The sequence below is a fragment of the Panicum virgatum genome, chromosome 1N (assembly GCF_016808335.1).
Source record: "Panicum virgatum strain AP13 chromosome 1N, P.virgatum_v5, whole genome shotgun sequence".
NCBI lineage: Eukaryota > Viridiplantae > Streptophyta > Magnoliopsida > Poales > Poaceae > Panicum > Panicum virgatum.
This window is the reverse complement of record NC_053145.1, coordinates 53,138,909-53,166,291: the sequence shown is the minus strand read 5'-3', so window position 1 is coordinate 53,166,291 and position 27,383 is coordinate 53,138,909. Positions and strand designations below refer to the sequence as shown.

The window sequence follows — 27,383 nt, the reverse complement described above, 5'->3', positions numbered from 1 at the left end:
GCAACTACCCCCCACAAGAGAAGTTTTTTATTATTTTGATCCTTGTTCAGAAAAAAAAAACTTGTTTTGATCTTTACTTGACGAGGGGGTGGTGGGTTGACTTCAAATTTTGATGTCAATATGAGAAGGAGGGTCATGCTCGACTCATCAATAGACTAAAATATTCAGAGCAGCAGCTGCAACCCAACACCTGATTGCAGAAATGAGCTTTCGTTAGTGGCTGAACTGCACTTTCGATGCTGCAGGTGTGTTTAAAATCATTTGAATTTGTTTGCAGATATGCGCTCACTGAAGACCCGAAGGCGACGGCCGGTTTCGGAGGAATTTGGCGAATGGGTCCTCGCCTCCTCGGGTTACCGTTTCCACGGCTCGGTAATTTCCTGGGTTCTATGTCTTTCGTCGTACTAGTTCCCCCGCATTGAATCTGACCAGGACGGTGCCTCTCTTTACTTCCACGGCATCCAAGGTTCTTGTACCCTTGTACGTATGGTATGGCGCATCCCGTTCTCATTTCTTCCAACTTCTTGTACGTATCTTCCGAGCCAGTACCATGCGTGCCACCGAATCAATTCCAAGGCAAGTCGTCGTCACTCTCCGGGAACGCGGACATGTACATCGCCGGTGGTGTAGCACATCGTTATCATATGAAAATGACCGTATGCATGAATACAATGTGCAGAATGCTAATGCCAAATTCGACAGACGAGAGAGTTTGGAATATTGGTTAGGCGTGGAGGAACCGTCATGTGCTTTGTCACATGTGTGTATCATCATGTGCCTCTCTAGCATATCCTCGTTTCATCATCAGTATTCGTTTCCCTTCGGCAGTCCTGTTAGGACGTGTTGCTAGTGTCTTTTTTCTTTCGAAAACAACGTGCAGCTAGTGTTGACAATGGTATTATGCAGTGCCACTTCAGTACGATTTTGAAATGGACGACGTTTTCGTTCAGCTGATCGACGCGGACTGTTAGCCGTATGAAAGAGCATCTCTAGCAGTCTACACTTCCTTAGTAAACAGCCAATATTGGAACAATATATATTTGAACAGTTATCTAAAATCTCTCCTACCGAATTGTCCTAATATGTTACTCCAGCTTTCCTCAAACAAAGGTGGAACTTTTATTCTCCCATCAAGTTATTCGTATTGGGATAAAATTATTGGAGAATTATAAAAAAAACCTCCTCTAATAATCAATATAAATGTCACAGAGGCATCTAAATACTATTTTACGGAAGATATTTATTGAAGAACCGCCGGAAACCTGCAAAATGGTGAAAGGTCTTTTGTCGAAACGAGCACAAAACATAGGGCCGGCACGCAAAAACACCAATCCACCGACCGTGGAGTGAGTAAACAAACAATTGAAAGCCATCCCACGGTGGGAAAGGCGAAGCACTACAGAATCATCGCAACGGTCCGCTGGCAGCGAAACAAAAGAAAAAAAAAATATCGGCGCCGTCTCCTGCACTCCAGAGTCAGAAGAGACCCTGCCCCCCCAAATCACCGGGCGAGCGAGATCGTCGTGGGCGGCACTCGCTCTCGCGCGCGGTGAGGCGGCGCTATCAGAGCGGACTCCGCCAGGTAGGCAGGTCTGCTGCACTCTGCACTGCAAACATGGCCGCGGCCGCCGGGCTCAGCCGCCGCTGCACCGTCCGCGGACAAGTCGAGCTTTCGCCTTCCGGGAGCAACCGTCTTCGCCCGGTCCTGGTAATCGCCCGCTCCCTTGCTGCTACTGATTGGGTGTCTCTTGTTCCTACTTGCCAGAGATAGGTTGCTGCGTTTACTGGTGGTTAGTGATGTGATCCTGCGCCATATTGGTTGTTAGGTTTGGGGGGATTGTTTCGCCTTCGCACCGCACCGCACAGATCTGTTAATTAGGAATTCCTGGGTTGGCGGATGGTTAAAGGCATCGGAACGGAATGAGCAGCTGCGGGGTTCGGGTGGTGATAGATTTGGACTAATCGGTGCTTCTCCCGTAGTAACGACGTGCTAACCACTGCTCTAATTACGTTCGGCGGTTAGGGTCCACTGGAGCTCATGCCTTGCCTTCTCCTCCACCACCAGCTCCCTGCACAGCCTTGCCCTGCACTCAAATTCGCGGGAACAGGACAGATTCGTGCGTTTCAGCTGCCTAGCTTCTCATGTTGCTCTTTGTTCAGATTTTATATGCTTTGCTTGTTGCTCGCGTCTTAATATCTTATGATGACGCTGCGATTTCGGCAGGTGTTGTAGAAGAGGAAAGGTTAGGAGGAGGGGGAGAGGTAAGGTGAGCGACAATGGGGGCGATTGGGGGTGATGAGCTGGTGCAGTGGGATAAGATGGCTGGACCGGAGGCGGTTAATGGAGGCGGAGGAGGTGTGGGGAGGATGGACAGGATACAGGTGCTGGTCAGGCTTAGGCCGCTGAGCGAGAAGGAGGTTGCGAGGGGGGAACCTGTGGAGTGGGAGTGCATCAATGACACCACCGTCATGTTCCGGAGCACCTTCCCGGACCGACCAACAGCCCCGACGGCGTACACATTTGGTCAGTGACCTTGCCCCCCTTATTTTGATGCTACATTTGTTTTGTAGTTGGCCGCTGTTTTGTGCCTTTGCATGCTTAGCTTTTTATATTCTAATTCAGGAAAGTTCTTATTTCTGTTATTGTAACCCAATGGTTCTTGGAGTAATACCCAAATCCTAAAACAGTAAAACCTTTCAATAATTTTGTTTGCGAATGCGAGTATTTTTTTAAATTTAATTTAAGGTCCTTAGCAGTAGATTATCACCAGACCACAGATGTTACACATTTGGTCTGGTGGACCTTGCCCCTTCATTTGATGCAACATTTTCTGTAGTTGGCTGTTGTTTTGTGCCTCATTATCCTTAGCTAATCTATATTACAATTTGGGAAACTTTATTATTTATATTATTGTAACCCAGGCATCCATTGGTTCTAGGATTACCACCCAAAGCCGAAAACAGTTTAATCCCTTAAACAATTTAGTTGCATTTTTTGTATTACATTTAAGTCCCCTACCACTACCAGTAGATTATCACCAGACTACACTATACACTCACTATATATGTTACAGCACCATCTTTTGCTATTCTGAAGAATTTTGATGTACTCAGTTCTATGAGAGTAACCCAGATGGTCAAGAATGACTTCAATAGTTACAGTAGCCTTTTAAAGTACCTTTTCTTTTCTTTGTAAATAGAATGTACAATATTAAAGTGGTGAAGCTGTTGCCTGCAAAAGCCACCCTGGGTGATGTGAGAGAGCGATGGTGTTACCTGTATAAATTTTGTACAATGGCACCATCTGAGACCTTCAAATTCTGTTGTTGGGGCATCATATAAATATCAGCCCAACAGTCCTCCCAGACATACTAGATCTTGCTTTTTTTCCTCTCTTATTATAAGCTTATCCTGGCAACTATACAGATGAAAAGTAGGCATCATTTTTCACATTGCCCTTTGGTCACATCTATGACTGTTAACAGAAATGCTCTAATTGCAGATCGGGTTTTTCATTCTGACTGCAGTACCAAGGAAGTCTACGAGGAAGGGGTTAGGGAAGTTGTTCTATCAGTAGTCAGTGGCATTAACTGTGAGTGTAGACCATACAACAAAAATATTTCTATTTCTCAAATGACAAAGCTTCTGCTCTAAATTAAAGTTTTTTCCCCTTTGGCAGCAAGTATTTTTGCGTATGGACAAACGAGTAGCGGAAAGACATATACCATGACAGGAGTAACAGAGTATACAGTAGCAGACATATATGATTACATTAATAAGGTAAGAATAATCCTCATCCATCCTCAGGTTGCATGGTCAGTTTTATTTCGTTGCCGCTATAATAAGTCCTCAAAAAAGAAAGTTAAAGTACAGCCTAAGATGCATGTTTTTTCTTTTCTCAGCATGAAGAGAGAGCATTTGTTCTAAAGTTCTCAGCAATCGAAATATATAATGAAGTTGTAAGGGATCTTCTTAGCGCGGAAAATACTCCTCTTAGACTCTGGGACGATGCAGAGGTGAAAAACAGATTCCCATTTTATCACTATAGATTGTAATTCTCCTAGATTTGCATTTATTGATGTTTAAGTGGTATTTGTGAGACAGAAGGGCACCTATGTGGAGAACCTTACTGAGGTTGTATTAAGGGACTGGAACCACCTCAAGGGGCTTATTTCTGTATGCGAAGGTGCAATATTGGTTTCTTGCTGTGCCTTAAATTATTGTAGCTGGTGCCTATCTGTAGTCTCATTTGTGCATTATGTGATTGCAACAGCTCAAAGAAGGACAGGGGAGACCTTTTTAAATGAAAAAAGCTCCAGATCTCATCAGATACTGAGATTGGTTTGTCCTCTACTTGTTTACGTTGATCAATTGCATGGAAGTATGCTTTTTCCTGAAATCTGTATGTATTAATTCAGACAGTTGAAAGTTCTGCTCGGGAGTTCCTAGGGAAGGACAAGTCAACTACACTTGTTGCTAGTGCAGTACGTACATCCAGCAAATATGTGATGGAATTTTTTTTATATCAAAATAATCATGAGCATTATTTGTTCTGTGCAGAACTTTGTTGATCTGGCAGGAAGTGAGCGTGCATCGCAGGCGTTGTCTGCTGGCACAAGACTAAAAGAAGGTTGTCATATTAACAGAAGTTTGCTTGCCCTCGGCACTGTCATTAGGAAACTAAGGTTATTATCTCGACTCTCATTACATCTATTCAATTCGCATGCTAAGAGGAATGGCTTCTCTAATCCAGTATTAAATGCTCAGTTGGTTAATATAATTTAAGTCTGATCATTTTATGTGTGCAGCATGGGGAGTAATGCACATATACCATATAGAGATTCAAAGCTCACACGCATATTACAACCATCTTTGGGAGGTAATGCAAGAACTGCCATCATTTGTACACTGAGCCCAGCCACCAGTCATATTGAGCAATCAAGAAATACTCTATTATTTGGGAGCTGTGCAAAGGAAGTAGTTACAAATGCCCAAGTCAATGTGGTCATGTCTGATAAAGCGCTAGTTAAACATTTGCAAAAGGAAGTTGCTAGACTGGAGAGTGAGTTGCGGCAACCAGCTTCAAATTCCAGTCTTGAAGCATTAGTAAAGGAAAAGGACAACCAAATCAGAAAGGTTCTGCTTCCAACCTTTTGTTTTACCTTTCTGCTCTTCTTTCACGGTTGATCCATGGAAAATTACTCAAAACCATTTTTTGGCGCATGACCCTATTTGTATTTTCCTGTGGAGACACCTTCTTTCCAATATTTTAGCAGACAGCACAGTGCCACCTGTTTTGAAAATCATCGTCGCTTTGTTTCCATATATCCATGACATGCTGTTCACTTGCATTTGCAGATGGAGAAAGAAATAAAAGAACTCAAGTCACAGCGTGATTTGGCTCAATCTAGGTTGCAGAATCTGCTGCAGACTGTTGGGGACCACCCGAAGCACTCGGTATACTTCTGTGATTTCTGTTTCGTAGCAGTATTCATTTATTGTTCCTCACAGATGAATTTGCTTTTATGTGCTTAGGGCTCAGGAAAGCGTTCAGCCCGAAGTCCTCCATCAATTGGAATGCCCCCAAGCATCAGCAGGGATGATAGTTCTCAGATCTCTCATGATGATTCAGATCTTTACAAGGAAGTGCGATGCATTGAGACCAGTGGAACAGGAGGAAATGAACAGTTGGATATGTCAGCTGGTGAAAGCAGTAGTCCACAAGGTTCAAACATGAATTCTAGCTTGTGTGGTAATGGTTCAAATACGTCAGTGAATTCAAGGCATTCAAGGCTCCTTGGTGAATCTCCTATCACGTTGGAGCAGCATTTGGAGAATATCAGAAGGCCTTTTGCCACTGTTGGCAGAGATCTAGGATCTTCGACACGTAACTCATCAGGCTCCAGAATTCTTGGTAGAAGCAGGAGCTGTAGATCACTTACAGGTACTACTATGTTTGATGGCATGGAGGTGGATGATGACACCCCGCTGCATAGAAGTTTGGTTGGTTTCCCAGGAGGGCCTGAAGGGAATCATAGAAGGGGATCTGCACTGAACAATGATGTAGAAAGTGAAACTCTTTCAAGAGCAGGATCAATAGTTTCAACCAAGACGAATGGTGCATGCGATGCAGAGTTCACTGGTATAGGTGAATTTGTTGCTGAATTGAAGGAAATGGCTCAGGTTCATTATCAGAAACAGTATGGTGGTCAGGTACAAAACTGTCTGATTATCATAAAATAGGTTTTTTGCTCTTGTCACTGAAGCCCATGAAATAGTATGTCTATCGCCAAATTGTATTTCATGCTAAGGATTTATTCAACTTCACATTATGCACAACATGCTTTCTATATCTTTTCTTTGTACAGTGTTAGCTTAGTACTTCACCTATTATTGGAAAACTCTAGACAAACTTAAAACTAGTACTAATCTGCTGATTTTTCTTCTATCGACTCATTATATTAATAATTTGTTAATCCATGTTACAGAATGCAAATGGAGAATTTGGAGAGGGGACCATAAAGAGCATTGGATTGGACCCGATTGCTGATGCTTCACAATCACCATCTCGCTGGCCATTGGAATTCGAGAAGAAACAGCAGGAGATCATTGAGCTTTGGCACTCATGCAGTATTTCCTTAGTCCACAGGACCTACTTTTTCTTGCTATTCAAGGGAGATCAGGCTGACTCAATCTACATGGAAGTGGAGCTTCGGAGGCTGTCATTCCTCAGCGATACTTATTCTCGGGGAAGCACCCCTAGCAATGTGGTAGTAGGGAGCTTGAACTCTTCCCCAGCTGCGAGGTGAGTAAACATCACTTTCCCTTTTAATGACTTTTCAATGGACACAGCCGCCTCTTAGAATGAGAACTATTGATCCATTGATATGCTTCACGCAGTGCTAAGAAGCTGCAGCGCGAGCGGGAGATGCTTGCGAGGCAGATGCAGAAGCGGCTCACGGCAGTGGAAAGAGAGCACGTGTACACCAAGTGGGGCATTTCTCTGGACTCCAAGAAGAGGAAGCTGCAGGTGGCTCGCCGCCTCTGGACGCGGACAAAGGACCTGGAGCACGTCAGGGAGAGCGCCTCCCTGGTCGCCAGGCTGATCGGGCTCCAGGAGCCAGGGCAGGTCCTCCGGGAGATGTTCGGGCTCAGCTTCGCGCCGCAGCAGCAGCTGCCCCCTCGCCGGCGATCCTCCAACGGCTGGAAATACGGGTTACCTTCGTTCGGCTGATCGGATCAACACCCACTCATGACACGACACTGCACGATCGACGACTGACCAGAGAGTTGTAACTTTTCTCCCTTCTGTTTCTTCTTTTTCCTCACTTGTTGTGGTGTATCTTGGCTCTGATTTGAGTAGGATCTTAGGAAACACATTCGCCGGGCCGTTCGCTTGTGCTCCGGTGGCTGGCTGCTTGCATGCTTTTCTGCCTAGCCGCCGCCGCCGCCGCCGCCTCAGCCCCAGTTGCTGACGACACCATCCTACGACCGTAATTTCGGACGCTGTTGTGTAACTTTAACGTGTGGTGCGATGGTAATATGTCATTGCCATCTTGTCCGAGATTGCCCCCGTGCCCGTTGGACCGTGCCCCTCAATCCTTTCCCCGGATGGTAATGATATGGATCATGGTTCTAGCGTTCTCATATTCTCTTTACAGTTCAACTTGATTTTTCAATATTTTTAGCTTAAAATTATTGTATGAGATAAAAGATCGATTTTTTTTAGAATTTTTAGATTATCTAGATTAAAATTTGAGCACTCTGTACTCCCTCTGTGGTTCGAGGTCCGTGTGGCCCGGCGGGGTGGGCTGGAAGCGGAAGGATTTTGACGCGCGCTCGGTTGGGTCGAGGACGGCAACCGCCGCCGCTACCAGCAGGAACAGCAGCGGGCGCCCGAGCGCAACGTGCTGGATGGTGAATGCTGACACGCCTGTTCGGGTGCTTCGCGCCGGCGCTCCGTGCCCGTGAGCATGCATGGTCGGCAGTGCACCTCCACGTTTTGGACTTGACTTTTGGTCTTCGGAGCTTACAAAGGGCAGAGCACGACGAACATGTCGACGAAATAGGAGGCGTAGGTCAACGAGCACAATGCCAGGAAAATACGAAGCCGCGATGCGTTCATCTTTTCAGTAGTATGTTTGGAACTTGGAAGTCTGGAACCATGAGCGGAACACAGGACGGGGACGCTGCAGAGAAACCTTCATATCTGGACGCCGTAGACGACGGCTGGGTGGGAATGCGCCGGCGGGAAGAGATGGGACGGGAGGCTCCAGCTCCAGGAGGAGCACGCGCGCGCGGGCCGGCAGGCGGCAGCGGCAGCCACTCTGCATGATCCCCAGCCTCCGGTGTCGGGTGCGGTGCAGCCCCTCAACATGAGCCCCCCGGCTTCGGATCCCCCCTCCCGTCCTCGATTCCTTTGCTGGTCCCCGGCTCCCGGCCGCCGACAGTCGTGAGCCCCGGCCGCGGCCGGCGGTACGGTGATGATGAGCTCGCGCCTTTGCTGCGCGGAAAGTTAAAGCCCAACGCCGCATTGCCCATGCGTTTCCACCGTCTGCTGTTGCTGTGCATCCTGCGCGTGCTCTCGGAGCCCCCACGAGCCACGCTCGCGACTGGGCAGGTGCGGAGGAGCAGGAGGAGCAGAGCTGGTCAAGTCGATCTGGAGTGGTGCGCGGGTGTCTTGCAGTCAGTAGGGACGGTACTCCAAGTACTGTAGCCGTGGACTTGTAGAGAGGTACCTGTGTCACGTACGTTGACCTTCCCTCCACTTATTTCATTGCCACCCGTCGCAGCTACACTGCGAGTTACGCCGACAATGCCGTGCAGCGCCGATGCTCCGTGGCAGGGTGGTAATAGGCCATGCTTCATAATCTACATGACTCTTATACAATTTTATCTCAAATTGTATAGGATTAGAACTCGATCTTTTTAGAACCCGGCTCTTAAATTATCTAAATCAAAATTCAAAGCCATTTACCACCCTACCTCCACGCCTGCTCGCGCCGTATGTAGCTCGGTGTACCGAAGAAGTAGTTCCGTTGCATCTTGAATATCCTATTCTTTTATTGAGAAAAATCTTGAATATGTAGTACACTACACCACAAGGTAAACAGCTACGGCTGCGGATTACTGTACGCGCTAGGTAGTCGGACTGCTTTTTGTGAAAGACTGATAGGTATTTTTTTTCACTTCGGTATAAGTTTATGGAGGGAACACTTCATTACTAATGTATTCGTATAACCACGCTACAATCTAGTTATTTTTTAAAAAAAATATAATACAAACACAGACTCTCACGTTCATGGACGCACCCTCACTATTAGGATGATGGGGCATGCCTTAGTACCAGCTTATGTGTCACGGGGAGAAAATATTACTTAGACCTTGTTTGATTTACAAAAGACTCTAGCCCCTCCAAAAGACCCTGAGTCTAAAAAAAAGTCACACCCTGTTTGTTTTCAATGATTAAAGGGACTAAACCTCATTAAATGATGTGTTCAAAAGACATTTTTACCTCTTCTCCCTACATACATGCGGATAGGGTAGGGGGCAGTAGGTGGAATTGTAGAAAAAAATTCCTAAAAAGCTTCTCATGAGGGTCTTCTTCAAAAAAGTCTCTACCCTAAAAAAATCACTAAAAGTCCCATAAGTCCTAGGGACTTCAACAAAAGTCCCTCAAACCAAACAGGGCAAACTCACCTTTGATCTTATTTCGAAGATATAGCGCCAGAAAAAGTACACGAAAATAGTTTTTTTTATTTTAAAGTTTATCAGATGCAGATGATGCAGCGAATATTTTTTCCGTGTCACACGCCGTTGACGACGTGACCGCCCGTTGGTGGCGCAATCGCGACGTGTAACAGCCCCCGCGGCCACGCGCACGGCGCACCGAACGCTCGCGACTTTAATCGTAGGGAACCGGGCCAAAGAGCCTGCCCTTCTTTTCCCTCTTGTTTGATGCCTTCGATAAGGCGATGAGGATTTAACAGTGCTCCCAGGGCTTCCTGTCCCTTCGCAAAAAAAAAGGCGATGAGGACGAGGGGCCTAAAGTTTGATAGAGGAGTTCGAGACCTGTCGCCCATCGGCCCATGGGACCTTCTTGGTACAGGAGAATGCAAACATTGACCGGAGTTAATCTACTGTCAATTGCTGCTTCAGGGAAGCAAAATCTTTGAGTCCTGCAGCCGAATTCATGCCCAACTGACGCCTAGTTTTATACTGAAAAAAACCAGCGAGCCTGGGTGATTGTCAATTTGTCATGTTGTTCATGTTCAAAGCCAGTTTGTTCCTTTTTTTTACGTGAAATTACGCGTATTCTGAAGAGAAATGCTGCTTTCGGAAGCGGCACGGCCGCACAGGCACGCTTTGACAGTTCGTTTCAGTAGATAGTAGATAGGTGATGCACTGTGGTAGTGGACTAGTGGTTTTTCCAAGTACCGACTCCCAAGACCAGGGGAAGACGAAGCACCCGCTTCCGGCTTCCTGCATAAAAGGCAAAGGAATTACTCGGACAGCGGCGCCCGCTCGCGATCGCGGGTGTCAGTTAGTTGCCACACTGCCTCCACACACCACCAGAACACGGGGCCAGCCAGCCAGCCAGCCCAGAGGAAGCCATGGCGCGCACGAGCAACCACACTGCCTCGCCCTCCATGACGAAGGCCACGGCGGCGGCCGTGATCGCCTCCTCACCGTCTCCGCCTCGGCCGCCTCCTCCCGCCGCGGCTGCCGGCGCGGGGGCGTGGGGCCCCTACGCCAGCTCCCGGGCCTTCTTCTCCAACGTGGCCACCATCCTCATCATCCTGGCCTGCGTCTCTCTGCTCGCCTTCGCCCTTCACGGCGCGGCGCGCCTCGTCCTCCGCTGCCTCGCGCGCCGCCGCGCCGCGCGGGCGCGGGCGGACGAGCCCAAGCTCCCGACGAGCGCCGCCGACGCCGCGGGCGCCGGGGCGGCAGGCGCCGGCGCCCCCGGCGCAGCGGGCGCGTGGGCCGAGGCGGAGTGCGCCATCTGCCTGTCGGAGCTGGCGGGCGGCGGGCGCGTCCGCGTGCTCCCGGCGTGCGGGCACGGGTTCCACGGCGCCTGCGTGGAGGGCTGGCTCGCGGCGCGCGCGTCCTGCCCCACCTGCCGCGCGCCGTACCGGCCGCCGCGGGCGGGAGAGCCGTAGCCCGTAGCCAGGCTGCTGCAGTGCCGCCGTGCCTTCTTCACACAGGGCGGCGCTCCGTCGGCGACGCAGACAAGAAGCGACGGCAAGTACGTTCTGGTGGAGCAAGCTTTGCTCCGGCGCCTCCGATCCATGGCGTTCGTTTCATTATCGCTTAAAACCAATGCAAATTCACCGCCGGCTTCTTGCTGCCGCATGCGGATCGAGTTATCTGTGTTTCATGTCATGCGGAGCTCGCACTGTGGGATTAGGTCGTTGTACTACCAGAATTGACTGCAATTACGCAGGCCGATTAGCTCGTCGTGGTCTGAGTCGCTCAGTGCAGTGCGGAGTTGACAGCGCATGCCGCCGCCCCGGATTCCCTGGGGACAGACAGGGAGGGTGACGACGAGAGCTTGGAAAGATGACAAAAGCAGGGAATGGCCTAGGGCTCTGCCGCCGCTGCGGGGAATATTGGTGGTGGTGGGCCACCCCGCGCCCCGCTTTTACGACCGGAGTGTGGGCGCGGTTGGGTTCTGGCGCGGCAGGAAGCATCGGAGTCCGGCGATGGTGTCGCCGTGGAGTCGGTCCGTGGGCAGGGGCGCCAGGGGGGGGGGGGGGGGGGGGGTCCGGCGTAGTAGCTAGGCAGGGCACTGTTCGTGCTCGGTCGCTGGGCGGAGTACCTGTACCAGTATCGTCGCCGTCCTCTCCAATTCCCCGTCCATTTTCTCCTCACGACTCCGGTGGTCGCTTCGTTCTTCTTCTGTATCCTTGCTGGGTACAGCGATCCTGGTGTCGGAGTCTGGTGAAATTCTGGCGTTCGCGGGCCGCTTATAAATTCTGGTTGGATATAATCCAGCCCGGTATAGGCGGACACGCGCGCCGAAGAGCGAGGCCCAGATAGTGGGCCTCTCTATTGTTCACACTTTCCGTCCATGAACAATCCGGGTTTCGATTCTGAATTTCTGATGGACTTGCTGCTGGGAGCTTTTTTTATTTTTTTTTCAATTTTTCAAAAATATATACTGCAAAAATAAATTTGCAGATCTGGCCTCCTGTCGCCAGAATCGGCGGTAGGGGACTGTAGCGATGTTATCGCCGTTTCATCCGGCGGATTTTTTTTTGACCTGGGCAGCTTATTTTCAAAAAATTATAACTAATTTATATGAACTCGAATGGAGATAAACTTTATATGAAAATTATAGATCTTGACGAGATCTACAACTTTGTAGTTCAATTTTTTTTTCATTTGGAGCCATCTTGGTGCTCAAATAATTGATAAATGCTCTAGATCTGAAATTTAATTTTGGATCTGAAGCTTGTGACAATTATTTGAGCACCAAGATGACTTCGAATGAAATAATTTTGAACTACAAAGTTGTAGATATTGTCGATTTCTATAATTTCTATATAAAATTTATCTCCATACAAATTCATATAAATTAATTATGATTTTTTGAAAATGTACTGTCTAGTGTTCAGACCAAAAATTTAAGTTTTAGATCTGAAAAATAAATAATATAAAAATAAAAAACTCTGCTGCTGGCGTGGTGCGCTCCCGTTCCTGATCGAACTCCCCAATGCAAGCCCATGCTTCGTGCCTGTGCGGGGCCGTATCACAAGCTTGGTCGCAAAGTGTTTGTAGAAGAAAAGGCAACCATGCCCTGCCCCATTTTTATTAGTTTGGTCGCAAGTCATCATCATCATCCACGCCCGCAGATACCAAAGTTGACAGTATATCCTTGGTAGAGGTGGTAGAGCCGGTTGAAAACAGCGTGCCCCCACGACATGATCGCCACGCGCCCACGCCCAGTAGCATTCTACTCCATCCCCAGACCTGTCACGGCTCCTTCCCCCGGTCTCAGTTCAATCAGTTGCCATGGGCCTACGAAACCTGAGGGATTTGACTATGCAAGCCTATCAACAGAGCGGTCCTAGTGCATCATCGAATAAACAATCATTTAGCTGGAGTATATCCTAACATAGCCTGCTAAAAAAAAGGTTTCAAGGGGGTATTAGATTGCTTAGATTAGATGCATTCTAATGGTTGGAGCAGCTGGACCAAATAATCACTCTAACAATGGACAAATCCAACACGTAGCTAAAGCAAAAGCAAACACGGGAGGCGCAGATTGGGTCCGGTGTCTTTCTTCAGCCACACATTTGGCGGCAGGGTGTCTTTGATTGGGATCATGAGGCGCGCGTTGAGATCGGAGGTGCCATTTCCCCATCTTTTCTCTGACGAACTACGTAGATCCTTCTGCCGTACCTAAAATCTGACGACTGGTGTTCCTTGTCGAAGATGACATGGAATCGTCTCCTAATAGCGTAATGGAGCTGGGGGAAGGCTTGGGATAGGCGGGAAAGAATATTTAACGGGAGGAAATTGTCACTTCGAGCTAGTGGCCTGGAGAGATAAGGATTCTGTTTAACCTGTCCAAACACACGACGTCTTCAAACCGGTTTGGGGGTGTTAATTGCCTTGCGTGAATTCTTACCAACACCTCAATACTTATCAGTTGGATCAATCTGGTATTCTTCCGTAGAATTGGAATAAAGTCTTAGTGCTTCGCTTCCAAAATATTGGCATGCTAATATATAGGCAAACCTATAAATTTTGGCACTCGTTTGGTTAAAGGTTATTCTAAACTTGCTAAGATTTTTGTACCGCATGCCCATGTCTGGAAGCCGATGACATATAAGTTTGGAAATGTTTCTCGGTTTCACATTAATGCAATATATCAAACTAGTCCACTCCATCTCTTCTTTACTTTCTTTTTTACATGACGTGAATTAGTTGCAGTGCCGTTTATTTGTAGTAGTAGGCTACATGAGCTGGAACAGGCAGAAGAATTCTGGACCGAACAAGTGTCACCGTGTGAGAAAGGCTGGCGAATTTGTGCTTCGGAGGCAAGCTTGGAGCTCATAACTAACGGAGTCAACACCGCCACTGCATGACAACACAGGATGGAATGGAAGAGTGGAAAACCTGCAAAAACTGTTGCAAACGACAACACAAAACTCCAAAGAGCACAGGAACTACAATTGGCGTCGTCACACACACACACACACACACACACACACACACGCTTTAGAGTCTAGTAGACCTTACTCAACTCCATGTCTCCATTCCATCTCCATGCCGGCCAAAAGTCCAACGCGAGCACACGGCGCCTTTTCCAACGGACGGACAAGCAAGCACTCTTGGCTCTTGCCGTCTTGCGATTCTTCACACGCCAACGCAAGCGCGGCCGCGGATAACGAGCGAATCGATAGATTTCCCCTTTTTTTTCCCCCCCTCGCAGATCGTGCACTCCCTTGGAAGCATCCTCCCTCCCCGGCCCCCGTCCCGGCAAGAACCCAAGTCCAACATCGCAAACAAACGTTCGCGCACGACAGTGCCTGGTCTCACGCCGCGCCGACCCATATTTGATTTGAAGCCCCTTCGCACTCGCAGTTCACCAACCCAAAAACGCAAAAAAGGTTAAAACTGAATCTGGACCTATAACGTCTACAGCGGATAAATTGCACATTAGCAGCCATCAAGTCCCTTTGCCATCATTCATTTTATATAAACTTTATTTACTAGATCTTTTTAAAATAAAAAATTATTATTTAATAATTTTATGTAAATACAAAATTCTTATTCAATATATTTTTGTTACATGTGCTTCTCCACTAGTCCGGAGAAATCACGCGCAGTTCAAACCAGCGACGGAATCGCAGGGTAAGTTAGATTTGAAAATAGAATGATGCTCATTACATGATTCACGGACATATTCATGAAAAATTTATGTATTGCATTCTAGTTTTATTTTGTAATTTACCATTACGTGATTTTCAGGTAGTTTGCTGCCATTGCCCATTGGGCAGAATACAAGCACGCTTCGATGAAGAAACTGGCGCTGCCTATCATGCCCCACCAGAGTCACCGCCTCCGTCAGATATTGCCGGTGGTGGGCTGGCCGTATTTCGTTTTTGTTCAAGGTGTCCAACACTTGAGTTTGGTTTTTTTTTTATCTATTCCATTTCGTAAAACTCATTACAGAATATTTGTGTACCTCCTCGCATTCATACCTTCCTCTGGTTGCTCTCGAATAACAAAACTTTGACTAGAATGAATTTAGCCAAGAGTGCTAAATGTTGATGATACTTCTTGCTTGTTTTGGCTGTTGTGTTGCCAAAGTGCTCTGCTCCTATCTTTCTGATACTTTTCATATTGACTTTGGTAATGACTATGAACCTATAGCCCGTTGGTGCGTTAGCAACAATAAATATAAGGTTATGAATAGGTTCTCGGGCGCATTGATGTGGTGCTTATGGAAATTTAATAATGAAATGTGCTTGGACTGTTTGGCTACAAAATTGTTTGGAGCTGCTGGAGTTCAGCTCCAGAGCCATGCCAAACATGCCCTTAATAATGAAATGTGCTTTTAGGACAAAATGTGGATGGAAAAAGCTGCTCTTGAGAAGATTGATCAACACAATAAAGAACTGGCGCGTGCTGTTTGCGGATGGAGACTTGGCCATCCTAGACCAAGCACTATCCATGCTGCAAGACAAGGTGATGCGCCCCCCTTGCGTCTTCTTGGGATAGGGCAGGAGAGCTCACATATGTGGGCTTCACTGGAGGAGAACAGGTCAAGTTCGGGACCATCTCTTGGGAGAACACTCTCCGCAAATGCGAGACGAATGGAAACAGTTGAGAGACTGGCTACTGTCAATATTCTGCGTAGTTCTTCCATTACTGAAACTATAATCGCTTCTGAAACTTAGCTACTGAGATTTATCATCAAGGAGCCATAGTCGAACCAATATCCTCTCAGCTACTAGTAGCTAGCTTAGCAAGGTGAGTGAGGTTCCTTCCACTACTGATGCTGATTGGCACCGTGCCACAACATTCAACAACCAACTCTCTGATCTAGTAAGGTGCAATGTTGTGTTCTGCTGAGAATTAGCTGGGAATGACCATCGCTTGCACATGACCTCTCTCAGGTTCACTACTGCATGTCCGCACCCCATCAGCACACCCATCGGGGCTTTAACTGGCTGGTACTCGCCCAACCTTGCTCTAAGTATGGTACTCTTATCTCCTCAACATCATGTTGGTGAAATTAAGAACCTGGCTAGCAATCCAGCAATAGCCGTGCACAGGGACTTATCTCCTTACTTACATGATGTTGAAAGATCGCCTACATATTCGGGATTAAGCTGCTCGCTGACCAAAACCGAACATTTTGCTATGCTTAGGAGTTGAGCTGCAGTGCTCATTTCATTCACAACTACTTATTATCTTTATATTTATTAGCTGCTAATAAGCACTAATTCACCCTTATTTTTTCCACCTCTCCAGTTAAAATAATGTAACTTGCTGGTGTATTAGTGTCTACTTTTCAGGTCAAAATGGTGAAATTATTGCTAGTTCTTTTGCTTGTGGCAACGCAATTCGCACTGGGAAATGGGCAGATTCTACTGTGCTAATGGGAACCAGGCAGCATGTACGGGACTGACTAACTTGCACACACCCTCTTGGGATGGATGGTGAAAACATTGACATTCCGGATCAGTGTTGGGGGTACATTTGCCCCCCTCCCCACACCTACCCCACGCCCTAAGAAAGTGACATCCTCCCCTTTTGTTGTCCGACAATGAGACCCGAGGCGAGGAAGCAAGTTGTCCGCCAACGAGTAGGGGTGGTAATGGGCCATGGCCCTAATGGCCTCTTCACAGTCCAATAAAGCCCTTAAAATTTTTAGTTCAAAAATACATATGTTTAGAGCCCGGCCCTTTTAGGGCCCGATCCTTAGATTTCCTAGTTCAAAATGTTGGGCCCTTTACCACCCCTACCAACGAGACCCGCGGGGAGGAAGCAACAACAGTATAAACGGTTGCTTAGTGCCTAGGAGACTCTGTCTCAAAATGCAAGAGCTGCACTACCTGTGGGTCTCGTGACCGGTGCACATTTGGATACTTCACGTAACACAATATATAGCGTCCTGTTTGAAGCCACAAACCATACATGACACTACATTTTGTGTTCTGTGATTGGTGCATGCTTGACTACTTCACGAGGGAGCTTGTTGTGCTATCTCCGAAGGACGCTTCGATAAATATTGTTGCTATGAAACCAGACGAGTCTACAGTCACTATCCAAAATAACACGTTCGACGGCAACCTTTCTAAAGCTATCGAATGGCATAGCACGAAAGATAGTTGCCTCTGCCAAGCATTTCATTTGGAGCAGGGCAGATAGGATCAGTGGCAGATTTATGGGAGAGGGGGCTGGAGCCCCCCTACAGCCCAAATGTAAAGGAAGAAGATGAGAAGAAAAAGTTAAAGAAGAGGTGGAGATGGAGGAGAAAGAAGAAGCAAGCCCTCCGGATTCGAGTATGAGCTAAAGATCTATCTAGAACTGTTAAGTTGTTTGACACACTCTTGCCTTTGCCTCACAACTTGATCACGATGGGAAAGCAGTGATGTTGTCGTGGTTGGATTCCTGCATAATAGCATTATTTGTACTATTGTATTTCAAAAGAAATAGCGCTGCCTAGATTGCCTTCATCTCGGTTTTCCATTAAGCATGTGGCTTTATCCCAATGCAGTGTGTTTTGAGGAGGTGGTTGCCAGCTTGCCGGCTTGGAGTCACATCAGCCGCCTTAACATGGATTGTCCCGCTCAGTACCTTTGCACTCAGGGTGGGAATAATTAACTGAGAACCGAAATAATCGGAACCGAAGCAAAATAACCAAAACCAAAAAATCGGTTCCCTATTCGCTTCCGGAAACTATGTCACCGAAATAACCGAAAAAGTTTGGTTCCTACTCTCGGTTAACTGAATTAATCGAAAGATCCCAATTACATAAACCTTGCATTTTGTAAGAGTATATATAATTTATTTGTGATATATCATATATTCAATTGCTATGTATTTCTCTTATTATATCATTATTGTTTCCTTCTCAATCATTATACTCTAAAGTAGAGGAAGTATTGTCTAAATTTGCTATAAAACATGTATATTTTTCTTGTTATTTTAGCTTCTGCAAACAAATTTTGGTTAGTTTGGTTAGAACCGAAACCAAACCGGAATAACCGAGAACCGAAGTATTCAGTTCCTGAAATTTATTGGAACTGATCGACTCATATTTCTTAAGAACCGAATTTCTTGAAAAAACTGAGATACCGACCGAATTGTTCCGAAAAAACTGCATGCCCACCCTGACTTCCCACGGTGAGGACACATTCTAAAGATACTAGCATTGGATGTGAGTAGAGCCTTCACTGCACTAACTCTAACTCAATAGCTGATCGGGCCATCGTTTGAACTCCACCAATCTAAAAAAATGAGTGTATCATTGATAAAAGCTCAGTAATAACTTAACTTCTGGAGGTAGCCAAAGTAGTAGATAAATCATAGTATGGTTGTTTTTCTCATTATAGTGTTCTCCATCCAGTGATGGCATTCCATACCACCCCGTACCATGATACTCATTCTTGGAGGCAGCATAGTGAAACAACTTCCTTTTCTTTCTTTTTATCACTTCTTTTAGTTTCTAGCTATGTGGGCCTGCTATCAAACCATATCTTCACTCCACTAGTCTCTTGATACGTTGATGCACTGTTCTAAGTACGAAAGTTCACATTTATTATAGAATAATCTTTCTCATACGAGTTCAAATAAAGTTAGTGTAATAAATGATCAAGGCCCGATACAAATATTATGAAACTTAATATTGCATTTATAAAAAATCGATCGGGGAGGGAAGACACCCTCACCATATTGAATGGGTGGGTTTAGATCCCAAAATTTTACACTAAAAAACGTCACATCAAATATTTGGACACATGCATGAAGTATTAAATAAAATTTATTTATAAAAGTTTTTGCACGGATAGGTTGTAAATCGTGAGATAAATCTAATGAGCCTAGTTAATCTACGATTTGCAACAGTGATGCTACAGTAATCATTCATTAATTATAGTTTAATTATAAATTAATTATGCTCATTAGATTCGTCTCGCGATTTACAATCCATCCGTGCAAAAATTTTTGTAACTAAATTTTATTTAATACTCTAAATTAATAAGATTCCCTTTCAAAAAAAATTGGCATAGTGATCTGAACACACCCAATATCACTATGCTACAAGCTCATCTTGTACTTATTATTCCTAAACTTACAAATGTGTCCCGAATTATATAATCCCGAAACTGCAATTAGATTTCTATTTAAACTAGGAAACCAATGGACCGAATGGCAAGGAAAGTCCGTTTTTCGCTGCTTATCACCGAAGCCAACAACCTCCGCGATAGCGAAGCAGGAAATCCCTCGCCACTTTAATCCTCGCAGACGCAGCAACCAGCAAGAGTAGACGCCAAATCATTCGAAGGCCAAAATAATACCAGTAATAATTCGTGGGTGCCGTGCCGTGACGGCACCAACAGCGACCCGTTAGCCTGATTCAAAACCGGGGCGGAATCCATCCCCAATCCCTCACGACTCCTCGTCCGATCCCAGGCCGGCCGGCTGCCCCACGAGCTCCCCTCCCCCCCCCCCCCCCCCCCCACCCCGTCTCGCAGATCTGTTTCTCCTCCCTCCGTCCCGATTCGATCGCGCTTCCAGGCCACCCGCAGTGCCCAGATTTATGCAGCCATGCAGAGCGGCGGCTCGCGGTCGAGTTTGACTACTGCTGCTGCTGCTGCTGCTGGGGCGGGGTTGGGGAGGGACCGGTATCGGGATCGGCAATGGCGAGCCTGTCGGATTCGGCGGGCGCAGCCGGCGGCGGGGGCCGCGCGGGCGCGGAGCTGATGGTGCCGCAGTTCCTGCACAAGGCGCTGCACGCCATCCTCGCGGTGCGGTCGCCGCGCCCGCACGCCTCGGCGCCCGCGCCCCCGGCGTCGTCTTCGTCGGCGGCGGCGTTCCGGAGGCGGGACCAGTGGTTCCACCTGCCGCTCCACGCGCCGCCGCCGCCGCCCGCGGCGGAGAACCTGCCGGAGCCGACCCCCGGGGAGCCGCTCGTCGTGGACGTGTACCTGGCCCCGTCGGGCGGCGGCGCCGGCGCGGAGGAGGTGGTGGAGCGGTGGACCGTGGCGTGCGAGCCCTGGCCCTCGGCCGCAGCGGCGGCGGCCGTGGGGGAGGGGCTGGCGGTCAACCGGGCCTACAAGCGCTGCATCACGCTGCTGCGGTCGCTCTACGCCGCGCTCCGCTTCCTCCCGGCGTACCGTGCCTTCCGCACGCTCTGCGCGTCCTCCGGCCAGGTCTACAACTACGAGATGGGCCACCGCGTCGGCTCCTTCGCCGCGCCTTTCTCCCGCGCCGAGGAGGCGGCCATGCGCACCAATCGCTTCGCCCCCGTCGAGACCCAGCTCGGCCGCCTCGTCGTCTCCGTCCAGTACCGCCCCAGCCTCGCCGCCTTCAATTTCGATGTCACCTCCCTCGCGCCCGCCGCGATCATCATGGATTACGTTGGCAGCCCGGCAGCCGAGCCTATGCGCGCCTTCCCGGCCTCGCTCACGGAGCCCGCCGGCTCGGCCTTCCCGCAGCCATCGCGGCGCCCCAACAGCTGGGCGTCGCCTGTGCCCTGGCCGCACATGCCGGGGCAGCAGGCAAAATTCTCGCCGCCGCCGACACATTACGCGTCCCCTACGCCTTCGCCGCCCACGTTTGGATACCTGCACTCGCGGTTTAGCGGCGAGACTGCGCCAATGAGCATTCCGCAGGTGGGCGGTAGCAGGGGCCCTGTGCACCATCGGAACATGTCGGAACCCACTCGAGCCTTCATGTTTCCTCCACCTTCGCCCAAGAGTGTGCGGGGGGAGGCAGGGATGCATGAGTCCCCCACCGAGGCCAATCGGTCGTTCAAGAGGGTGGATGGCATCCGGATGGGCAATCTCTATGCTAACTTGCCGTCTGGTTCAAAGGTGATTGCTTGCTTGCTTTTGTCCTTAACATTAATTGATGTTGCTTATTTGCTATTTTGCTTAGATGGAAGCATATAGACTCTAAAGAAGTATCATATCTGAATAATTGAATGAGGCCTTGGTATGATAGTGCAGTGAGTGTTCGAGTATCACTATTTTTTGGGCTCTTAATGGAAGACTTGTAGAGAAAATATTTGTGCAAAATCAGAAAGGCATATTGTTAAAAATTGACTCTTCTCTTCATTCGTCAGACCTTCAATTTAAGGGCTGTCATTTTTGTTGGAGGCTAATAAGTGTAACATTTTTCTTTATCTAGAAAGGTCAGTACTGATTTTAGACATGAAAGGGATAGCAAGCCCAAAGCAACAGCAGAAGTTGACCACTGTAACCAAATTGGCAATAGGTGAAAGCTAGGCAATGCTAAAATTATAGCAGCTAAACTACGTCTCCACTAGCCCTATGTAGTCTTGAACTTGGTTTGCTATTTGAAGGACACTTCTTGTGCCACTTTGGAAGATACTTATGTTTCTTTCCTTCCAAATGTTCCACCCATTGTAGATGATAGGCACTCTGAAATCCCACCATCTTTCTTTGGATATGTATGTAGTCACCATGAACTAGCAGTCTGTACTGCCTAGCTGGTATGCTTGAAACCAAACTATTTTTCTGTCAAATTTCAGAACTTTATAGTTACTTGTGAATACAGTAATACAGACTCATTGGACCTCCCCCTTAACATGAGACCATCTGTAGTTAGGATCCTATTCACTGTTGTAAAATTCGATCCATGTAAAAAAATTGCCAGGGTTCTCTGTATTTCGCCCTCCACAGCTTTAGGCTGTGTTTGGATGAGCACTTGGAGCAACCTGGCCAAAATTTGGTCGTTGAACATAGGTGTGGTCTGTGAGGACAATGTTTGGATCAAAGCCATGGTTTGGCTTTCCCAGGCTGAGTGCAGTGTATTTTGGCCCCCCTGTGAGGCTGATTCGTGGGCTAGACATTCCCTGTCTAGGTCCACCAAATTTGATTTTGTTGATACTGTTACACACCTGATTAACCCCAGCATGCGTATAGCATAGTTACGATTTTCTAAGGTCCTGCTAGCAACAAATGACATGTTCTTTTTTTTTATGCAATTGTTTTGAAGTTTAGCTGGTGATTCGGTTTGATGGCCATTTAGTACGATATTCAATTATTCATATCTCATACGGGCAGGCAGTATGCAGCAACATGATAAATCTTAAAAAATTGATCGACATTTAGTTTCTCGATGGCGCCCTCTATGTATAATTGAGTAATTGAGTGCCTAAGTTCATGTTCAGAATTGTTTGCTAGAACCATTTGTATGCCTTGTTACTAGTTTTTTTGCCTCTTAGTCACATGTAAATGAGCTTTTAGATTGTTCTCCCTAGCTGATGGTAAGGTTAAAGTTAAAGATCATTTTGAAATATTTTAGACATACCAGGAATAAAATTTCATTGTTGAAATCGACCGATTCTGAACTCAAGTTTGTTATCTATGTATGTTACAGACTATTGAATTCTCAAATTCTCAAGTTTGACCAGATCTTTACAGCTCAAATTCTCAAATATTTTAGACACACATGGAAGAAATGCATGTGTATTCTTTTACAGCTCAAATTCTAAAGTTTGACCAGATCCTTTCAAAATGTAAAGATTTTAGCCAAGCTTGCATAGTTTGCTAGGACTAGAGACATATTGAATTTAAACTGTCAAATTAGAGACCCGTCAGAATTTCTGATCAATCCATGTTAGGTACAAAGAATGGTATTCTTTTGCCAGTGAATGTGTTATTTTCCATGTTCTTGCTACATCCTATGACTCCAAATAAAAGTCCATGTATTCTCAGGCGCAGGAATTATAATGTCCTAACATGTTTACTCAATTGATTAGGCAAAAGGCAAAACAGGAAAAAGATGCCTTTGAAGTTGTTATTTTTTCATTGCTTGAATATTAGGAATTCTTTCCACAGACCCCATCTTGTGTGGGAGCTTTCGCACTGGGTACAACCTTTAGTCAGGGTGCTATGATAGTAGAAATAGTTTGAAGTCATGGCCAAACTGCTGCCATGGGAATGTATGAAGCTGATTTAATTCTTGACAAGATGCCTCATGGCATACTAAACAATCAAGAGATTGTTTGTGCTTCTGACAGTCCCTATAACTTCTTTTCCATATATCCTTCTTTACTTGTAACCAGAATACTATTTGTGACTAGTTGACAAACTACGCCTTGACAATACCTTTAGATTTACTATCATCATCTAATTCCTTATTTTTCTTGCAAGCTCTGCAACCTGTTCATGGAACTCTGTTTCCTGTTGAATTGTGATTTGGCATAGCTGTTTATTTTACTCTTTGCCCCATGCAATTCATCTACTACCTCATGTTACAGACACTTTACATTTTGAAAAGATTTGGTTAAACTTGAGAATCTTTGACCATAAAAAACAGTATATATTAATAGATACACGAAAAATCTTAGGTGTATATTTGTCCTGAAACATACTTTCATAATATCATAATGTTATTGGATTTTCTAAATATACTTTTGTAGAAAATAGTGATCGAAGGTACTCATTGGAGATCGTGCATGTCCAAGATGTCAAATATTTTGACCAAGATGTATTGGACAATCATTTAGTGCATCTTACAAAGCAAAGCAATGCTGAGTGCCTGAATTGTATTACATGTTCACTGAATTTTTTAGCTTTAATACTTTTGCTCTGCCTGCAGATTAAAGACAGTAGGGATGAATCTGGCAGTGGCAGGTTCTCTGGTGTCTTCTCTTCTAGTGGTTCACCACGACTTGGGTTCTCGAGAAGTTCAAGCAGATTGTCTATGCAGGATGATACTGATGACGCAGATTTTCCTTTTGCTGTGGATGATGTTGATCCAGATTCCCGGCCAGGGTATGTTCAGCTCCTATTTCATATTTCCTGGATCATTATGTACTCATGTGCAAACTGATTTTTTTACTTGCTTATGCAATGTGTTTCTTAAGCAACATGGGCTGCCTCTATATGTCCAATGATCATACTGCTTGGGAACCTTTGCAATCCACATGAGTAAATCTTTCTGATTCTGTTGCATGCATTTTACAGGAGTAGTGGTGGGAAGGACGCTGGTGATCAGGCAGGTTCCTCATCCCATAAATCACAAGACGCTGCGGTCGGTTATCTTGTCCACCTGCTAAAGTCTGCACGTCCACTGCGAGATTCTAGCTACTCAACTCATACATCAAGGGCTGAATCTATTGAAGCAGCAAGCACAAGCTCCGTCATGTCCCGCAGGACATCTGATGCACTCGAGGAACTTGAATCATTCAGAGAAATAAAGGAGAACCTGCTAGCACGTAGTAGATCTAAGCTGCAGGATTCATTGGATAAACCCTAGCGTCAATGCTGCCCTTGATTCCATATTCTTTAACCGGTGAAGAATCCAAACTGTAGAGTTTACTACATGATGAGGTTTGGCAACTTATTCTAGACTTGTCAATGTAAATAACTAATCAACTGGCGCTTGTTTCTGAAGTAGAATATCCAGGGCATTGATTCTATTGTGGAAAACTGGAAATTGCCTCTCATACTTAAACTGAAGCATGACTACTGCCAACCTTTGTTCATAGTGTTTGTATACGAGCAGAACAGATTGCATGCCTGGTGGGGGGGGGGGACCTGTGACCGCTAGAATATAGGCGTGTGAAATCATCTAGCATGTTCTAGACTTAACTGTTTATTGATCCTGTCTTAAGTCTCTGTGTTTGTTCCATCAATTTAGCTATGTTCATGGTGGCACTGGGATTTGCTTACTGTGATTGGAACAGATGCATAGGCCGTACTCAGTTATCCCATTTTTGTTCTCCTTTCGGTTGAATGAGAATGGAACCTTTGTGAACTTTTTTTCTCTCTTCCTTTTGGACGTGTGAATGCCCCCGAAAAGCTGCAAATTATTAACTGTATAGGAATGTTGATTTCCGTATATCTTTCAGCTTCTACATTCATATCCCGTGTGATCAATCCCAGTTTAGGTAATTACTTTTTCATTCCAAGGCGAAGGTCCGAGATGCAACCAACAGCTCGTTGCTCATTGCCAATTCTCACTAGCATCCTATATTCTCTCTTTATTAGACGTGTGACATCCTTCGAAGAAACATCTCTCAGAATAAAGCGCCACCGCGCATCTTTATACTATCCCGAAATTTTCTATCCCGTTTGCGTGTTGCCAGTAAAAACGCACTTTGTTGTGACATAACAGATCGTTCATGAGATAAGCTGTGCTGTGTGAGCTCCAGTAAGTTCCATGAACACTACTGTCTAATTTGTAAAGTGAGAAGCGCGAGTAGGGATGCGATATCCATACATTTTAGTACATTGAATTGATCCAAAATTGTGAAACAAATCACAATCGCTCTGTTCGCATCAGCCAGCCAACCGTACTTTTCTCCCACAACAAATCAGCACCAGCCAGCTAGCAGTATTTTTCTCTCACAACAAATCAGCACCAGCTAGCCAGCAGTGTTTTTCTCTCACAACAAATTAGCACCAACTAGCCAGCCACAGCTAGCCGAACGAAGTGAATGATATTGCCGCGTAATTAATTTAATTTACAGGAGAGAAATGAACTAAAAAGGGCAACTGGGCAAGTCAATAGTCGGTCCAAAAAACACCATGGGATACCGGTTGCATCGCCAAAAACTCCATGCGACCCTGGCCGCCGAGCACCCGCGGCCGTCCACGGTCCAGCCACCGGCGGGCACCGAGCGCTCGAACACCTGTCTCCTAGTCCCAGCTAGCTTTTCCCCAGCTAGTAAAGGAGGAACGTCGGAGTAGCTCCTTTGTTCCATACAAACTTGGGGCATTTCTTTCCTCTCGTTTTTTACTCGCGATGAAGAAAAGCGCAAGGATTTGTTTGGGTTGGAGTTGGATTGGAAGCCAAGCCACGAGGCATGCACCCGGCTCAACAGGGCCCGGGAAAATCGAATCGAAGCGCCCACTTTTGCAGTGGTCGTTGTGAATGTGAACAGGCGTGTGGCCCGCACAAGCGGATCCTCCATCCCGAAAGCCCCTTCTCCCTATAAATACCGCCACCGGATCGGAGCGTGTGGCCTCCACATTCCGCCTACCTTCTTCTCGATTCGCAGCGCAGCTGCTCCTTGCCCATCCCGTTGCGCCTGCGCGATCGTGCTTCCAATCTCATGGCTCCCAACCTCGGCTCCGACCTCGCCCCGCAGTTCCCCTCCAACCCGAAGCACGGAGAGGTCGCCGGCGACGTCGAGGCGGCGGCCCACGACGGGCCGGACGGGCGCGTCAACTACCTGGCCCGCGCTCAGTGGCTCCGCGCCGCCGTCCTCGGCGCCAACGACGGGCTCGTCTCCGTGGCATCCCTCATGATCGGCGTGGGCGCCGTGAACGGCGGCGCGCGGGCGATGCTGGTGTCGGGCCTGGCGGGGCTCGTGGCCGGCGCCTGCAGCATGGCCATCGGCGAGTTCGTGTCCGTGTACGCGCAGTACGACATCCAGGTGGCGCACTCGGAGCGCGGCCGGCCGGCCTGCAGCGACGGCAGCAGCAGCGAGGAAGCCGAGGAGGGCCTGCCGAGCCCGGCGCAGGCCGCGGGCGCGTCGGCGCTGGCGTTCGCGGCGGGCGCCGCGCTGCCGCTGCTGTCGGGCGGGTTCCTCCGGCACTGGGCGGCCAGGGTCGCGGCGGTGTGCGCTTCCAGCAGCCTCGGCCTGGCCGGGTTCGGCGCCGCGGGCGCGTACCTGGGCGGCGCCAGCGCGGTCCGCTCCGGGGCCCGCGTGCTCCTGGGAGGCTGGCTCGCCATGGCCGTCACCTTCGCGGTGCTCAAGATGTTCAGCCTGGCGTTCAAGACGCAGGTCATGTCCGCGTAAATCAATCGTGTCCTCTATCTATATCAGTAAATAAAACGATCGGTATGTATGTCGATGATGGGCACGGGGTTTGGTAGAATGGTTCGGCCCGTCACGCACTTTGCACTACATCGTTAGATACTAGTACAAAACTTGTGTAACTTGTTGCATTGTCCATGGTCTGACTTGGGACATAGTGGCAGCACTGAACTTATTACTACGTAGTAGTACGTACGTACTGAGGATACGACGACAGCTTATGTGTGTTTACTTTCTAGGATCACACAGTGCACGAATCGAGTAGGATTTCTCTTTTTTTCTTGATCTGAGTACAACAAAGTCCTAGATCTACAACGATGACACAGAGAAAAGAGAGAGGAGCGAGATAGAGGACCTTCAGTGCCTGCAGAAGAGTTTGGTCCAGCCATCACGGGTTCGTTGA

The 27,383-nt window shown here is 47.3% G+C and overlaps 4 protein-coding genes across 6 annotated transcripts; all 4 read left to right on the top strand.

The window, feature by feature from the left end:
• The first annotated feature begins 1,390 nt into the window (after positions 1 to 1,390).
• On the top strand, positions 1,391 to 7,643 carry LOC120656621 (kinesin-like protein KIN-7C). Of its 3 annotated transcripts, none has more exons than XM_039934781.1 (14): positions 1,391 to 1,708; positions 2,225 to 2,524; positions 3,503 to 3,592; positions 3,680 to 3,780; positions 3,903 to 4,016; positions 4,105 to 4,186; positions 4,274 to 4,341; positions 4,419 to 4,484; positions 4,561 to 4,685; positions 4,809 to 5,136; positions 5,359 to 5,457; positions 5,536 to 6,213; positions 6,489 to 6,805; positions 6,901 to 7,643. In XM_039934781.1, exons 2-14 carry the CDS (start codon positions 2,278 to 2,280, stop codon positions 7,232 to 7,234), a joined length of 2,649 nt encoding a protein of 882 aa, XP_039790715.1. In that variant the 5' UTR covers positions 1,391 to 1,708; positions 2,225 to 2,277; the 3' UTR covers positions 7,235 to 7,643. The 3 variants fall into 3 exon arrangements, with proteins under 3 accessions (XP_039790715.1, XP_039790717.1, XP_039790716.1); XM_039934783.1 differs by having other exon boundaries at positions 1,508 to 1,708; positions 3,528 to 3,592; positions 6,901 to 7,638; XM_039934782.1 differs by lacking the exon at positions 1,391 to 1,708 and adding an exon at positions 1,968 to 2,117 and having other exon boundaries at positions 6,901 to 7,567.
• A 2,819-nt stretch (positions 7,644 to 10,462) lies between these two features.
• LOC120654174 (RING-H2 finger protein ATL74-like) lies at positions 10,463 to 11,475 on the top strand. Its single transcript, XM_039931718.1, has one exon. It carries the CDS (start codon positions 10,614 to 10,616, stop codon positions 11,157 to 11,159), a length of 546 nt encoding a protein of 181 aa, XP_039787652.1. The 5' UTR covers positions 10,463 to 10,613; the 3' UTR covers positions 11,160 to 11,475.
• An 8,208-nt stretch (positions 11,476 to 19,683) lies between these two features.
• Positions 19,684 to 24,702, top strand: LOC120656620 (autophagy-related protein 13a-like). Its single transcript, XM_039934780.1, has 3 exons — positions 19,684 to 21,056; positions 23,812 to 23,987; positions 24,180 to 24,702. Exons 1-3 carry the CDS (start codon positions 19,881 to 19,883, stop codon positions 24,469 to 24,471), a joined length of 1,644 nt encoding a protein of 547 aa, XP_039790714.1. The 5' UTR covers positions 19,684 to 19,880; the 3' UTR covers positions 24,472 to 24,702.
• A 1,570-nt stretch (positions 24,703 to 26,272) lies between these two features.
• Positions 26,273 to 27,018, top strand: LOC120653664 (vacuolar iron transporter homolog 2-like). Its single transcript, XM_039931357.1, has one exon. The coding sequence runs from the start codon at positions 26,273 to 26,275 to the stop codon at positions 26,960 to 26,962; it is 690 nt and encodes a 229-aa protein (XP_039787291.1). The 3' UTR covers positions 26,963 to 27,018.
• Positions 27,019 to 27,383: the final 365 nt, after the last annotated feature.